Source organism: Natator depressus, chromosome 24 (assembly GCF_965152275.1).
Source record: "Natator depressus isolate rNatDep1 chromosome 24, rNatDep2.hap1, whole genome shotgun sequence".
Classification (NCBI taxonomy): Eukaryota; Metazoa; Chordata; order Testudines; family Cheloniidae; genus Natator; species Natator depressus.
Window position 1 is genome coordinate 7,546,979 of NC_134257.1, and position 15,499 is coordinate 7,562,477.

Below are 15,499 nucleotides of genomic sequence, written 5' to 3' on the forward strand. Positions count from 1 at the left end.
TTGACGTCAATTGGAGTCTCCAATGGGTTTTGGATCAGACCCTTGTCCATGGTAGTTACATTCCTACAATCTCAGTCTTCATATACAAGGAAACACAATGCTCAGCCCACCTTTTTCTCCATGTACCACTGGAAGGGCCACAAAAGAATGAGGGGAGAGGGAAAAAACCATCCTCCAAAGCCCCAGTAGTCTACAATGAATCCTGACTCAACCCTGGGCCCCATAGGTATCAACTTGTCCTTGGTCCACTGCAAAATTGGAACCTTTGGCCAGATAGGGTGCTGGAACACTGCACATGGATGGAAGATTTTTACCACTACATGTCTCAAGGATGATGGAGAGGGGAGATTGAAAATGTTGCCTCAGCCCGCTGTGATCTAATTGTAGCACAGGGGCCACATATTCTACTGTCGCGGTACACGATGGGAACCTGCACTAATGCAAGGCCCCTTCCTTGCGAGGGCCTGCTAAACTACCCTTTGCTAGACTAGGCTGTGGTGGGCATACTGTCCCTAGAGCCGCCACTAGGGGTAAGCAGTCTGAGCAATTGCTTAGAGCCCTGAGCAGCTCAAGGGGGCCTCCTATTTGCTTATTATGGGGGGGGGGGGTGACTTCCTTCCCACCCCAAAAGGAACAGGGCATTAAGAAATACCATTGCAACAAACAGAAATTTAATAAGGGAAAATGTATTCCCTAGGAAAGTGCTTTTATACATCAGCTTTTTAAAAATAAACCACCACCAAAGGAGTTTCTTTCAGTGCAGTTAATTGTTACAGCGGAAACAGGAAAATAGTTTTGATGGAGGGGGAAAAAAAAAAAATCACATGATTTTAGAAGTGTTGTAAGTTAGTTTTGCTTAGAGGGAGAGAGAAGTGGCGGGGGGAAGGGAAGATGTTGGATTTTTTTTTAATCGCTAAATAAGATTAACAACATTTCTTCTGCCCTCTGCTGCTCACAAAAAGGAATGCTACAGGCTCCCTTTAAACGCTAGTGGGCTCAATTCTCCATCAGCCTGTACCTTGTACAATCATTTACACCAGTTTAAAATCGGAAAGATGGTGTTTTGCACCAATGCAAAAGACCAAATCTTCAGGACAAACCTAGCATTCCAGTCCTAAAAAACCTGAAAGACTTAATAATATTGAGACATTAACAAATCTAGTTTGCATTTCCTGCCTGTGCAATAAGATAAAGTACTCCAAAGCAAATGAATGTATTTCAGATATTGAAAGTCCCCCACTCCCAGAGAAGTATGAATGGCTCTGTGGAGCTACCGTTTACACATTTCTGCAATGCCTATTCAATCAAACTACAGCACAGCATCATCCTGTAAATACAGCTACTTTGCTCAACAAGCTTTGGTTGAAATCCTACTAACAGTGAACTGAAAGTTTCCTTGCAGTTAAAAAAAAAATAAAAATCAAGATTTATAATACTTCTGTTAGCTCAGACACTGATCTATCAAAATTTCAACTGGACACAAGTGTTGTTTTTTTCCAGCCAGTTAAAACAAAAGACTACTCAGCCATTTTATCTAGGGTTTTATTCCATGGCATCCAAATACCTTACTTATCCTCCAAATAGTACCAACAGATTCAACCTTTAAGGCAAGCTCAACTTGCGATCCCTTTTATACCGTAGTCCAGCAGTGGATAAATAATGGGCATGAGTGTTGGTTTGATATAATTGTGCCTTATCTGGATGCCACCCTCTCTTCAGGAAACATGATTCCATAGGAATTGTAGCAAGGAACCCTTTGGGATGAAAAGTCAGCTCTTTTTTGGGATCCTGGCATCTGGGTCTAGGAAAGTATCAGTCAGCTTGGCCCATGAAGAAAAACACAAATCCAAACATATTAGCTCATTAAACACGCAGAGGTCCTTTACTGTTTTGCTGTCAGGGCTTCTATTTCTAATTAATAATAGTTAGCTTCATCCTTTCACAAGCAAACAAAAGAAGTTTCCACTTTCAGTTATTTCCCCAGAAGAGGGAATATATATATAAAAAATTATAGCCATGCTTCAGTTTTTCCCAGAAGTCTGTTGAGACTAAGGAGAAATCATTCCAAGGACAAAATATTTGTATCCTAAAGTTGTATGTGGTGCAACTGTCCAATGAAGATCACTAATTCCGTTTCCACATTTAAGGCTGCACACCAAGAAGCTGAGCTGCAAATGCCAAACAGTGGAGTAGAATTGGAAGGAAGCCACTGTGAAATAGATAACGCTCCCTTTTTAGGGTCCATCTTTCCCCACTGTTTCAGTTTTCATGACTGAACAAAAAATGACTTCAGTATGTGTTTGAGACATCTTTATTTTTTAAAATAATCCTCTCTCCTGATGTTTCTCACCCAGTATTTTGAAGGTAATTTCTTCCTCCTTTATATATAAATACACTTGGTATTTCCTGAATCCTGGAGGGAGTGGGGGGAATGGTTTGACATGTTCATTCCCCTCTGTTCTCTTTGTCAATAAGACTTCACTGAGATCAACACCATGAAGATTTAGCCAACAGCTGACAGGTACTTAGTGGTGCAAGAGCGGGGTTTTTTGTTTTTGTTGTTTTTTGAAGAAAAAAAGCATAGAATAGAAGATAGAGATGAAGATGATGTAAAAAATTATATATATTTATATATATATATGATTCATATCTATTTACAATGTGGCTGGGACAAAACAAACAACAAGACATTTGAGGAGATTATACAAGACACCAGCAGCTTTTCCCCCAACCTTCTCAGATTGCTTTGGAACCTGGACATAAGGCATGAGGAGACGGAGACTAAAGAATGAAATTACACATTTACAAAGAAGGAGTTCCCCACTCCCGCTAAACCCGGTCTCCTTTTCACTCTGGTGAAATTGACTTTTTATTGACCAGTCTATGAAAAGAAAAAAATGATTCTTTACAACCTCAGAAACATGGATGTTGATTTGTACGATATGTCAGGCTTGGCTTTACACTTTTTTTGAAGCAGGACTCTTAGGAATACCGATTAGCTAGATGCAATACCATGTTTTCCCATTTAGAATCATCATTAGCAAAACATGGTCAACTGAAGCAGACCTTTGTATGAATTTTTAGTCCCTAAAGTAAGGCATAGTAGAGAATGTATGTAGACAAAGTTACATCAATTGTGGAGTTTCAAGTGTTACCTTTCATTTGGTTTTCTTGACCTTGATAGGGTATCCTATAGAATGAACTGATTCAGATTCCCTCCCCTGTCCCCAAAAACAAACCCAAATCTTTAAATTCTGGACTTAAAACAGAGATTCATGTTTGCTTTTAGCACAGCAAGCTGCATGCTGAAATCTTAAAATCATTCCAGTGAAACACCCTTTAACCCAATACACTATTGCATCTCTGCTAAAATATTCCTCAAGATGATAAATGCAGTCCGATCCTCTGTTCCCAGTGAAATGCTGTATTTTCTAAGCCACACGAAGACCATATTTGACATGCACTATCAGTTGTGATCTTGCATTCCACAGGCTGCATCCATTGAATCAACATGGTTTTCAGGCCTGAAACAGACACAGGCAGGAAAAACAAAACAAAAAACCAAGCTACTAATGTGTTATGTCATTAATGCAAGTTTGCTTTTATGCCTCTTTCCACTCCATCCTCTCAGGTGTTTTTTGTTTTTGTTTTTTTAAAACAGGCTGGTGACCTTCTATCCTGAAATCCTATATCTTCAAAGAGAATTTCCTCTTCCCCACGCATCCTCATGTGTTTAGAAGGGTCATAATTATTGTCCCATTTTTCTGAACTACAAAAGCCACGTTTGCTTTACACTCTTCCTAATCCTTTCCAACAGACTTAAAAATATTTGTATTGGTAACAGGCTGCAGTGCAGAGTTAGTTATTCTGTAATTTCAGCTATTAGTTAAGGTGCTAGCCTAGGACTCAGAATCATGGAATCTATGAATGAATCTAAGGCCAGAAGGGTCTACTGTGATCATCTAGTCTGACCTCCTGTACAAAACATAGGCCATAATACTTCCCCCAAATAATTCCTAGAGCAGATCCTTTAGAAAAAAACCTAATCTCTATTTAAGAAAGGTCAGTGATGGTGAATCCATCATAACCTTTGGTAAATTGTTCCAATGGTTAATTACTCTCACCGTTAAAAATTTACACCTTATTTCCAGTCTGAAACTTGGGAGATACAGGTTCAGTTCCTTGCTCGGCCTCAGTCGTCTTTCGTGACAATGAGCAAATCACTTAGTCTTTCTGTGCCTCAGTTCTCCATCTGTAAAAGGGGGATAATAGTACTGCCGTGCCTCACTGGGGTGCTAGGAGGATCAATACATTAAGGATTGTGAGGTGCTCAGATACTACGGTGATCAGGGCCATACAAGTTCCTGAGACAGAGCGATTTAGTCACAGGTACAAGTTCTGATTGAAGGTAAGCAGGTGGTTTTAAATGTTGACAATTAAGAACACTGGATTTTCAAAGAGGAAATCAAAGATTAAAAACCTGCTGATTCCAGGAAGTAGAACTTGAGAGTCTTCTGTCAAGAGGGCTTACGCTAATTTTGCCAAAGCACATTGGTACCTGTGACTATGGAACAGTTCCCAATTTGCTCAGCCAAGCAGAATAGGAAATCTTGACATTTCTTTAAAAAAAACCAAACACACATTTTGCTGAATTACTTTCTGTATTCTCACTAATTTCTTGTTCAGGAGTTCCACTATTCATTTAGCTCAAGCATAATACATATACCCACGGGCCACCTGTTTACTGGTTATCCTAGTCCTGGCCAATTCTCTCATTGCCTTCTGTACAGTCACCATACCTCTCAGTACCTTGGACCTAGTAGCTGAACAGCAAGAGGCCCCTAGAGTCTCAGGACCTGCATTCCAGTTGTGCAACCAAGCTGAGAGCCCACAGTGGACTGATCCTTTAGTGCAGTATTCTGCTTTTATAAGCTTCCTTGCTTGTATAGTGAGGTGGCAAAGTTCAGACACTTCTGCTATGACTCCTCTGATACCTGAGGGATTTCAGCTGCATGCAAACTAAGGCAGCAAACTGACTTTGTATGGAAAGGATCCACTCAGCTGACTGATCACCAGCTGTAAAAATCTGCACACACCCAGGACTATAAACACATCTCACTTGCTTTCCTTTTGTTTGATTACTGTAAGTATTTGAATGATTACATTAATTCCGATCATCCCAGCCCTATAATACAGTGAAGTTCAATCAGTTTGACACACACACCCCCACACAAAAAAAACAAAAACAAAAAACTCAACAACAACAACAAAAACAGAAGTGCAGGTTTACCCTGCCAGCTTGCTGGTTACAAGTGATGATTTTCTTGGTGGAAGATCTTGTGGTGTCGGGATATGGTCTCCTGTCACCAGGTTATTGTCAGGCCCGGTGCTTGGCAACTGCTTGTTCTTCATCTTTGCCTTGGCCATATTGTAGTCACCCGAGTCAAAATACTTTTGCTGAAAGAGGGACAGGATTTCAGGTTACTTTGGCAAAGTCTTAAGAAAATATACTGCCCAAAGACTTGTTGGAATATTGTGAACATAGAAGACTTATCTAACCATGAATGTATTTTCTTGATTTAAGTAGTAGCTTGGTCAATGTACACCATTGTGTCACTGAATTTGCAGACTCGTTAGATAAGCCTAGCCTGCACTTAGAAGTTCCAGTAAAGCCATAAAACTATAGCTACCACAGCAGAACCCTGCTAGTATAGACAGTTGTACTAGCAACAGAGGGCTTTTGCTGGTCTAGTTCATTCGGGTTCGGTGAGCAAAATAAGCTACCCCAGCAAAAGCGCTTTTGTGCTGGAATAACCACATCTACGCTAGGGTTTTTGCTGGCACAGCTATGTTGTAAACAAACAAACCCAAGCAAAGTAACTCACACCCCTATCATGCAAAGCTATGCTGGCAAGATTTATGTATAGCCCTGGCCTAAGAACAGGCACTAAATCCTCACTTTAAAGAGATAGTTACAGAACACTTGAAGCCGGACAAGCAGGCTCCTTCCACACAAGGAAATCCACCTTCATATTTTATACACATACTTTTAAGTAAGTTTGTAACACAACCAGTCACCCCCAACGAATTTTTGGCCTTTCTGTAATACTTATTTTAAAGAAGTAAATGATCATGGTTATCACTTTACTAACGTGTACTGTAAAGAAATACAAGTCACCAAGTACAACAGCAGTTGATAAACCTTTAGAACAGGGAATCTCTGTTGTGTTTACTAAGTTCCTTAAAGGGACTTTTAAAGCCCAAACACTTGACCTACTGTCACATGGCTGGTTTCAGAGTAACAGCCGTGTTAATCTGTATTCGCAAAAAGAACAGGAGGACTTGTGGCACCTTAGAGACTAACCAATTTATTTGAGCATAAGCTTTCGTGAGCTACAGCTCACTTCATCGGATGCTGTAACCCTAATGGGGAAAGACCCTGGGACCCAATTTTCATTCACACCATTCTGGTAGCATAAAAGAAGCCTTAAAGTGGGTGTAAATGTCATGTCTGCCAGAGCACCATAAAGGGGCTTTGGTGTAAATGAGAAGGGCCTGATTTTGCTCTCCCACTGGTGAGAATTAGAGGAGAATCAGGCCCTAAATATTGGATTTAAAAACAAAAACCCCAACTGCTTCCATGCCAAGAAATTAAATAATCATTATTTTTGTGCTTGCCCTGCAGGCTGTTACCTAAAACAATATTAGCAGAGTAACATCAACAGCAAGAGATAATGCTGGCACACTACCATGTTTTGGCAGGATGAAAGGCTATAAATAAAAGCTATAAAAGGAAAACAATTATGTTAATTCCAGTGAAGCAAAGCAGAGGCAGTGGGCAGAATCCCTGTGTTCTAAATGGGAAAAAAGAGCAAAATAGTTGCGTTTTCCCAACTTCTCAGAGGATTTTTATACAACCTGAAGGGGATAAGACTGTACCAGACTGCTTTACAATAGCTTTGTAAAATATTACAGCTATAAACAAGATGCCAGGCTTTGCTTTACTGAATTTCAGCGAGGGCTTTAACAAATTCCTCAGACGGAGGAGTCATGAGGCCTGATATACCATTGCCTTGAACCTTGGCCAGTCATACACCAGTCCGGAGTGGGTGTAAAATACGGCCATTCTGAGCTGGTGGCATTTCTACACCCACTTTGCACAGGTCTAAGTGACTGCACAAGGTGCAGGGCAATGGAAAAATCAAGCCCAAAGTTTCTAATTTTGCATCATTGTTCTTTAAGAGTTCTACTTTGAACCCACATATGAGATTTGGAACATCTGATCTGCCAGATCACTGGCTGGTGCAGGACCAGCCCCATAGCGTTAAGGTAGATCCCAGTGAGAGGCCCAGGTGGCACAAGGAAGTCAGTGCACTAGTTTCTAAGTATCAGAGTCCAAAGCATGATGGGTCACAATGTGGAGAAATGGGAAGCCACTGAAACAATATTCACATAGCAAAACCCACCATACAAAAGACAGCATCGCTGTTCATGAAAGGCCCAAGACAAGAACAGCCTGGGATGATCTAGATCAGGAGGTGCAGAGCTTGGGAAACAGGGGAATGTGCCACACAGACTTCCACTATGGCGACTTCAGTGGGTTTTAGATGGGGCCAATCCCAAAGAGCTTTAATCAGGTCCTACAGACCCCTGGCACAAGCTTGCATCATCAATAACATTCATAAGCACAAAGTCACTCAAGGTACAAGTAAACTCATTCATTCTGGACATTTACATCAAAATTACATTTGTTCCTACATTTGAATACTTTTCAAGTGGTCTTGTCCAACTTATTTCATGCCTGATATATCCCCAGGCCACCAACGGTAATGAGTATAAATGTATTGGATACAAATGGCATAACAAGTTCGGGTCACTGGCCCGGTTTGGTCAATAGATAGAAATATAAGCACCTTATGTACATACTGAATCCAAATCTCTCATTCAATTCAGTCTTTACTAACAATGTCTAGACTACTTTAAATGCTACTGTCTATATCTTATACACTTTTCTGTACACCATCTAGTGATGACGACGCTTAGCTTCCAAGACAAGAGCATTTGAGCAGGTAAGTACCCCTTTCTGCAGTCTTTTCATTAGGAAGTCTGACCCTCCTGGCTTCTGTCCTAAATTAGGATATTTGGCTTTTAGTTTTGCTTCTTCTGCTTTCTCAGGGATGACTGCTTCCTTCTCCTGTGTATCCTGAAAAACAAGAAACGGATTAAAGCTATTCAACCCTATGAAAGAGGACACCTTTATTTTACCTCGGAAATCTAGTTATATAATGTCTGTCCTATAACTACAAGCCTAATGTTTCGCTAATTGAGGTGTGGCCCCTTAAATGCTTAAACATACTTTGAGAACACTGTAAACTCAATTCTAAACCCACAGGGGGAGCAGCTTTCTCAGAAAGCAGACAGATAAATGGGCCAGGTGAGAGAGACAGCCATTGATAAGGAGCCATCGGTAAGTTCAACCCAGGCAATGAGATTCAGCAGGGAGTCATCAGTTTCACATCAAGTCCCACCAGTTAAGTGTGGTGCCATCTCTAACTCTTCTAACCTTTCCACACAGCAGCAGCTAATTGGCTCAGCCAATACGGGCGGTGGCTAGAAATTCAACCAAGCTTTTATACTCAAGCGCAAGCAACATGCCAGAAACAGCTCACCAGGTGGGTCACAGAGATCAAGTTCTGCTGCTTCAACATGGAGTAGTTATTCACATGTATCCAATGCATCAACATTCCCCAGTGCCGTTTCCTAGCATTGCTTAAAGATAGTTGTTTTAAACAACTGAGCTCTCTGATCACTAAGAATCATTAAAAGGACAAGAGGCAAATCAATGTTTTTAGTGCATATTTTTTCATGAAGGGGAATTCCATAATGCTGAAGAGTGCATGTAGACAGCCCAGGAAGCCAGAAGGTCTCTGTATCCACACAGCACAGATCATATCCGAGAGGTTTACCCTGAGCCACCCCACCCCTGTGTGTGCCTCAGCCCTATGCTGAAGAGAAAACCGTTCCAGAGCAAGATGTTATTTCACCATCCAAGACTCTTTGTCCTATGGATTGCGTTACACAGGTCAGACTTGCAGTCCTTTCTGGCCTTAAGATCTATGAATCTTTGGCCCCTCTGCAGAGGTCCCCACCAATCCCTCAGGTGCGATGGTTTTTGCAACATGCACACCTGTCTACTAAGAATTGGACTGAGACTTTGCAACTTGTGTCGTACAAACCAAACAATGCCGACTCAAGTCAGTTTCTACCAAGGCCAAATTCAAACTGGCAACTCCAAACCCATTATCGATCATCTATGCCATCCAGTATTGCGGACGCAGCAAGCTCAGCCCCAGGGGCAGAACACCACATATTATATATATCATATCTCTGGTTGATCAAGAAGTGGCATTGACTTGTTCTGTGGCAAGTTCCTTCTCATCCCCCTGGGCCCAAAGGCTTATTGCCTAAGCACAGAGTAGATTAGGCAAGGTAAAAACAGGGTTGAGATTTTCCATGTCCTTGCTGGAGTCAAGGGGAAAAAAACAAAACACCTTTATCTTCAGCTTGGCATGCAGGTGTCAATATGGTCACGAAGAGAGTTGCTAGAGCAAGATCATGGAGATAGAAGAAACAGGATTCTGCTCAATGTCACTAGAGGGACCATGAGTTTGATCCAAACTAGCTACTCCTATGTTCCAATTACATTTAGTTCCTCTTGCTAAAAGGGCAGGTCAGAATCCATCCAATTAGACAGTCTACATTTGATTTTAGTAAAGAGAACAGGCAAATTTCTGCCTTAACGGTTAGGATTGGGCACGTTATTGTTGAGTTCAAGACACCTTTCCTCAGAAATATATAGATGGAACGCTACTGAAACAGACATGTGAAACTTTCAAATTGGAAAAATTAACAAAAAAAGAAATAAATCAGTACCCTAACCTAGAAAATTAGTGGAGGCCTGTAAATATCTGATAATGTAGACTGGTTTTTAAGTGACAACGTCAGGACTATTGTAAAGAAGTTGCTGTACAAGAGCAGAAATTCTTGATGACTTCAAAATTGATGCCATCTGCAACTATTTGTCTCAGCACAGTGGTAGAGGAGGTTTGGGGGCTGCCTGGGATGTATTACTCACTCCTGCCCCTCCAATCATGTGAGGAAAGAGGAATAGAAGGATTGTCACACTTCTGTCCTCCAAGACAGTGCTTAACCCAGCCCTATTCTTTAAGCGGAGTTTGCTTAAGTAAAGAGGACTGTGTAGACATGAGTCAAGCAGAGCGTGGATGTCAGCAGAACCACAGAGTGACTACGTTTCTCAGTTCTTTCAGAATTTTTAAATACAGCTTTGAGAGCAGACTCAATGGTATAAAAGCCCTAAGAATATGAATTACCAAATATAGTAAATTCCATTTCCTAGCGCTATACTGCTTATTACACTGGAGGGTCAACAGTAGCTGGCCAGAAATAGAATGGCACAATCCATCCTAAGAAATCTTGCTGTTCTGTTATTCTTGAGAAGTCAGCTGTTGGAAGGCATTTCAGTGGTCTCTAAGTTTTTCAAAGATTTAGAACAGAGGCCACTGGCCTGTTTAAGATCTGGATTTAGATGATTTTTCTCTACAGAGAGCAGCCTAATGGGCTGTGTCAGCTCTCTCTCCCTGCTGCACTCACTAGGCCTTTCTGGAAACCTCCATTCCTGCTAGTCACTATTGCCACCAATTCCAGAAAAGTAAGATCTTGCACAGTGGGAACTCAGTTCAATTTAGAAGGCCTGTGCAGCATATCTAAGATCCTCAGATTTTATTTGTTGCTGGCCTGCACCAACCTGTGATATTTGGTCCATTACCAGGCAACACACTGGAAGGAGAGGCAACATATTTCGAGAAGCCATTGCAAATTAATAGATTAGCCAACAGAAAGTGAAGGCAGGCATGCCCACATCTCAAAATCCACATCATCATAACTGTTCACTGTCTCAGACTGATCGAGCCATAGACAGACACTGAAAGCTCTCAGTCTTGGGTCTGGTCCTTCCAGGTAAGGAGAGAAGTACAGGAGGAAGTTGGTACTGCTGGTGGTACCAATAGCGAATGTGTATTTTGGCAGTTAGAGTCCATGCTGGGTCGAGGGGGAGGTAGACTGATAGTACCCTGGCTGATAGTTGAATAGCGGGTTGGAGATAGTGGGTAGAAACGATGTTTCCTACCTGTGTAGGTATCTTATTCGCCAATCTATCAAGCATATGAGAAACTGGGATGGAGAGGCTTGGAAGCTAGGAGGCAAGATATGTGCCTGGCCCAGCACAGACAGGCACACTGGAGGATGCTCTGTGGATGACAGGTGGTGGCTAGTGACTATATGTAGCCCAACTAGAAACATACAAGTTGGTATCTGGTCTATTAAAGGCAGTTGACAGCTGCTGAGAAATTGGCTGTGGAACCTAAGCCACAAGTGTTCAGATATTTTCTGCTATAGTATTCATTCCAATGGTGTTAGGGTTAATGGAGATTTATCGCTCTGGCTATCTTAATGAAGTTCTTCTTTTCTAGGAAGTGGATACAGGTAGACAGATGCCACTCAGCCATCTACAACTCAAAGAGACACTGTCCCATGAAATAAAGAGATTCTTTACTGTCAGAGAATTAAAGAGAGAAGCACAAGTTCCAAAGCGGTGTTTGGTCTCTCAGCAGGAATTCTGGCAGTGTTACCCATAGCCCAGTAGTTCTTACCAGACACACTCAATCCCACCTCCTCCCCTCCCCTCAATTATTTATTTTTAAGTCATATCTCCATACATGGCCACAAAGGCTATTTCCCTCCCATTATCCTGGGTACGCGATCTTAAACTGCTGATCAGGCCCTTTACAGTCAATGGCTTTGTGCTTTACTCTACTTATTGGAATAAGATCAGTGGCCAACACCATAGCTGGGAAATTAATACCAATTAGCATTTTTTGGACAGCATGGCTATATGTGCAGCAGTGCAATGGACCTGAACAAAGAGACAATGGCACCTTTTCAAAAGTGTGATACCACCTGCCTATCAAGATAGATTAAGCCACCAGGATCCACATAGGACACACTTATGTCCTGCCACTATATACAGACTGCCACAGAGCTGATGTTAATGTTTAGTCACTGTTCAAAATTAACAGTGATACACAGCTGCCACTTTTCTCAGAGGACCTGTATCACTGAACACATGTGCCCAGATGGCCAGCAGGTTTTAGCTGCATGACTGTTAGCCTGTATTCTAATACTGTAAGAGCCGGAAAGCCTATTGTTCTGACAGATCTCTGTTGTACTGGTGCCACCATTAGTTTGGGCAATAACCAGTTTGGCTGAGAGCTGGCCATGTGTTTGTATGAGAACACCTGGCCTGTGCTAATCCTGCTCCAGTTCTGAAGCTTGAGATGGCAGCGCTATGTATAGAAATTCTGAGACAAAACAGGCTTCGAGGTGTTCTTGCAAACTCTGTTACCCAGAATGCTCTTCCACTTCACAACTATTAGAGATGGGGTGAGAGCTCCGAGAAAGCATTTAGATGCGAGTGTTACGGGTGGTTAAAATGTTTCTTTTGTGTAGGATTTGTGTGCCAGAGTAGTAGAAAGATTTTAACCTCCAGGCTGCACACCATATAGCTGTTTGTGGTAGCACAAGTAAAAGGGTCAAAGATTTTCTGCATCACGGGAACTCAATCTTGTGGCAGTGATCTAGCAGTGGCCGTTAGTAAGTGGTTGGACGGTATCATTGCTGGGGCGAAAATGTCTAGCCAGCTGTCACAGTCCATTTACTTAGTATAAAACTTGTTCTGGACGCTTGCAGGCACAAATGCAGTTCTCTTTTGCATAGCTTCCCAACTGGTCTATATAGGGCCCGATCCACAATCCATTGAAATCAATGGGAGTCTCCTACTGACTTCCATGGGATTTGGATTATGCTCATACACAAGCTTCAGAAACATTTAGATTTTTTAAAATTAAGTCTGATGGTGGAGTGGCATTTGATATTCAGGGTCCCCTGCAAAAGTCATTAAGAGAAACCATGCCTTCTGAGGTTGGGAAGTTACATCCTCTGTTGTACCCATTTTAGCATTTTAAATTGAGAGACTCTTTAGGAGCAAGTATTTCCCTATATTAAAAACCAAGAGTTAAAAGAGTTAATATTTAAAATTAAGGTTTCAGATTGGAAACACTTTCTCCCCCATCCCAACATATATGATTTCTAGGACAGACGATGCCAAGGCATTTTGGAAGAGACCATTTAAGTCACGTTTCTCCTTTCCCTAAAGCTAGCGTCTCCTCTCTTTGGTTACCATCCACTTAAAGAGAATCAAGAGAAAAGAACAATTGGAAGACAGTCTTTAAATAAAGTGGATAAATCTGAGTAGCTGTTCCCCTCACGACACCGTGGGCAACGCTCTAAGGAAGTCGATGACTCAGGGGAGCTGCACACCATGCTGCTAAGCTGCCCTAGACAAAAGGCAAAACAATAATTTTTGTGCAGAAGGGTTATGTGGGATAATTTTAAATCATTACTCACTACAGTTCACTCCCGCAGCGTTAATACAAAACCTCCACTACAGTTTAAAGCCACCCCCAAAGTAATAATTTTGCCTCTTCTCATCTACTGCAGCTGCATTTTCGGGCCGCCCCCCTGAATTCTGCTTTAGCCTAAGGAACTTTATTACCCTCAAATAAATCAACAGCTTGTGCATATAACTACAGAATTGGCTATAACAAAGTGGTTGCTTTACTGCAAGCCTGAACTGGTATTTTGAGAGAAACATCCCTCCCCCTTAATACCAAAGGGAAATTCCCCTACTTCCTTTGAAGCAGCCGTTATTATATAATCCTAATTTACCTCCACTCATGCAAACCTGATCTCGCCTCGCCTGAAAAATTATTTACGGAGAAGTCATGAAACTGAGGTGAACGGACATTATTTATACTGAAACCACCAAACCATCTGCTTTTAAAGCAACTCCTGCACTCTTAATTCTTCTCGTGGCTGTCACTGGGCTGGGCAGTCAGCTTTGTCCCACCATCGGGGTCTTAACAGGGGGGAGAGGGATACTTATTATAAGCCATTTCACATATATGTTCGCAGAGTTGTAGCTGTGTTGGTCCCAGGAGACACACATGGGTACGTGTGGCAGTATTTTTCACTGGACCAGCTTCTGTTGGTAGAAGATACAAGCTTTCGATCTACAAGCTTTTCGATTCTTCAGATGACCTGATAGGGCAGGTGAGCTGAAGAAGAGCTCTGTGTAGCTCAAAAGCTTGTACCTTCCACCAACAGACACTGGCTGGTGCAATAAAAGATATTACCTCATCCATCTTGTCTCGCTCCACATACATGTAATCATGGTTTCATGGAGACCTGTAACCTTAGCCCTGGTCTACACTTAAAACTTCCACCCCTGAGTGCCCTAGTTAAACCAACCTGACCCCAGGTGAAGACGCAGCCCCCCAAGCTCCAACCAACAGCGGAGCCCCCCATGCTGAAGTCCAAGGCCCAACCCAGCACTCCCAGATCCTCCCTCCACCATAATCCCCTGCCCCTAGTGGACCCACCCCCGAGCCTGGATTCAGACCAGGAGCTCCCCCAAAATCACACTCTCCCACCCCATGGCTGCCCCCTTGCTCCAGAAGCTTCCACAACCCCCAGTATCCCACCACCCTGCTCTGACCCAACCCTGTCCCGCCTCAGAGCTGCCCCACGCCCCAGAGGCCTCCACACCCCCCGCATCCCACAATCCACCACCCCTCACCCGCCCAGACTCACTCTGCACTTAAGCCCTATCTACCCCACGACTAACACCCCCCGGAAGTACCACCCCAGCAGGCCTGTAGCCAATGACCAAACACCATTACCGGGAGCGACGAATACGGCAGCCAATCACAGAGCGGCGGGTCCGTACGGGCAGGCCAAGCGGCCAATCGGAGCCCAGAGCGATCCCGCCGCGACTCAGCCCCTCACCTGTTTCTCGTCGCCCGTCTGTTCGCACCGGCTGTCGGTACCGAGCTTCTCCGACATGGTGGGGTAGGGAAGGGAAGAGGGACGTGGCTGAGAGAAGGGCCGGCGTTCTGCTTCCCACTCTCTCCCCAGCTCCTGTCACTTTCACTCTGTAACCAAAATGGCCGCCGCCACCCCCCTAACGTTTCAGCCTGGTAACTGACAAGCAGAGCAGCCAATAAGAAAGCTTCGAAGGACGGGGTGACATCATAACCAACCAATCACAGCCCTCAGGAGGCGGGACGAGGGGGGAGGGATACTGAGATGAGACAGATGGGGCAAAGGGCCAATGGAGAGTGAGGCAGGAGCAGACCGGGCAGGGCAAAACTTGGGAATGACGAACACTGAGCGGGACCAATAAGAGACGAAGAGAAAGCCGTGGGGCGGGGAACCAAAATAGGGGGCGGGGTGAGGCGGATCCTGGCTGTGGCGGGGGAAATTTCATTGGCTGCCCTGAGCTCCGTGGCGCCCGGTCCTGCCC

At 43.2% G+C, this 15,499-nt stretch overlaps 1 protein-coding gene across 1 annotated transcript; it reads right to left on the reverse strand.

The window, feature by feature from the left end:
• Positions 1-818: 818 nt before the first annotated feature.
• Positions 819-15,166, reverse strand: ENSA (endosulfine alpha). Its single transcript, XM_074938123.1, has 4 exons — positions 14,983-15,166; positions 8,078-8,203; positions 5,291-5,457; positions 819-3,524 (listed from the first exon to the last, which is right to left on the reverse strand). The coding sequence occupies exons 1-4, from the start codon at positions 15,037-15,039 to the stop codon at positions 3,467-3,469; spliced, it is 408 nt and encodes a 135-aa protein (XP_074794224.1). The 5' UTR covers positions 15,040-15,166; the 3' UTR covers positions 819-3,466.
• Positions 15,167-15,499: the final 333 nt, after the last annotated feature.

What these genes read in the sequence shown, in the direction of transcription:
- ENSA (XM_074938123.1), bottom strand. Translation starts at nt 15,039, where the DNA reads ATGTCGGAGAAGCTCGGTACCGACAGCCGGTGCGAACAGACGGGCGAC. An exon ending in AGACGGGCGACGAGAAACAG is followed by an intron (nt 8,204 to 14,982) that starts GTGAGGGGCTGA and finishes CTTGTTTTTCAG; the next exon opens with GATACACAGGAGAAGGAAGC. An exon ending in TGAAAAGACTGCAGAAAGGG is followed by an intron (nt 5,458 to 8,077) that starts GTACTTACCTGC and finishes TCCCTCTTTCAG; the next exon opens with CAAAAGTATTTTGACTCGGG.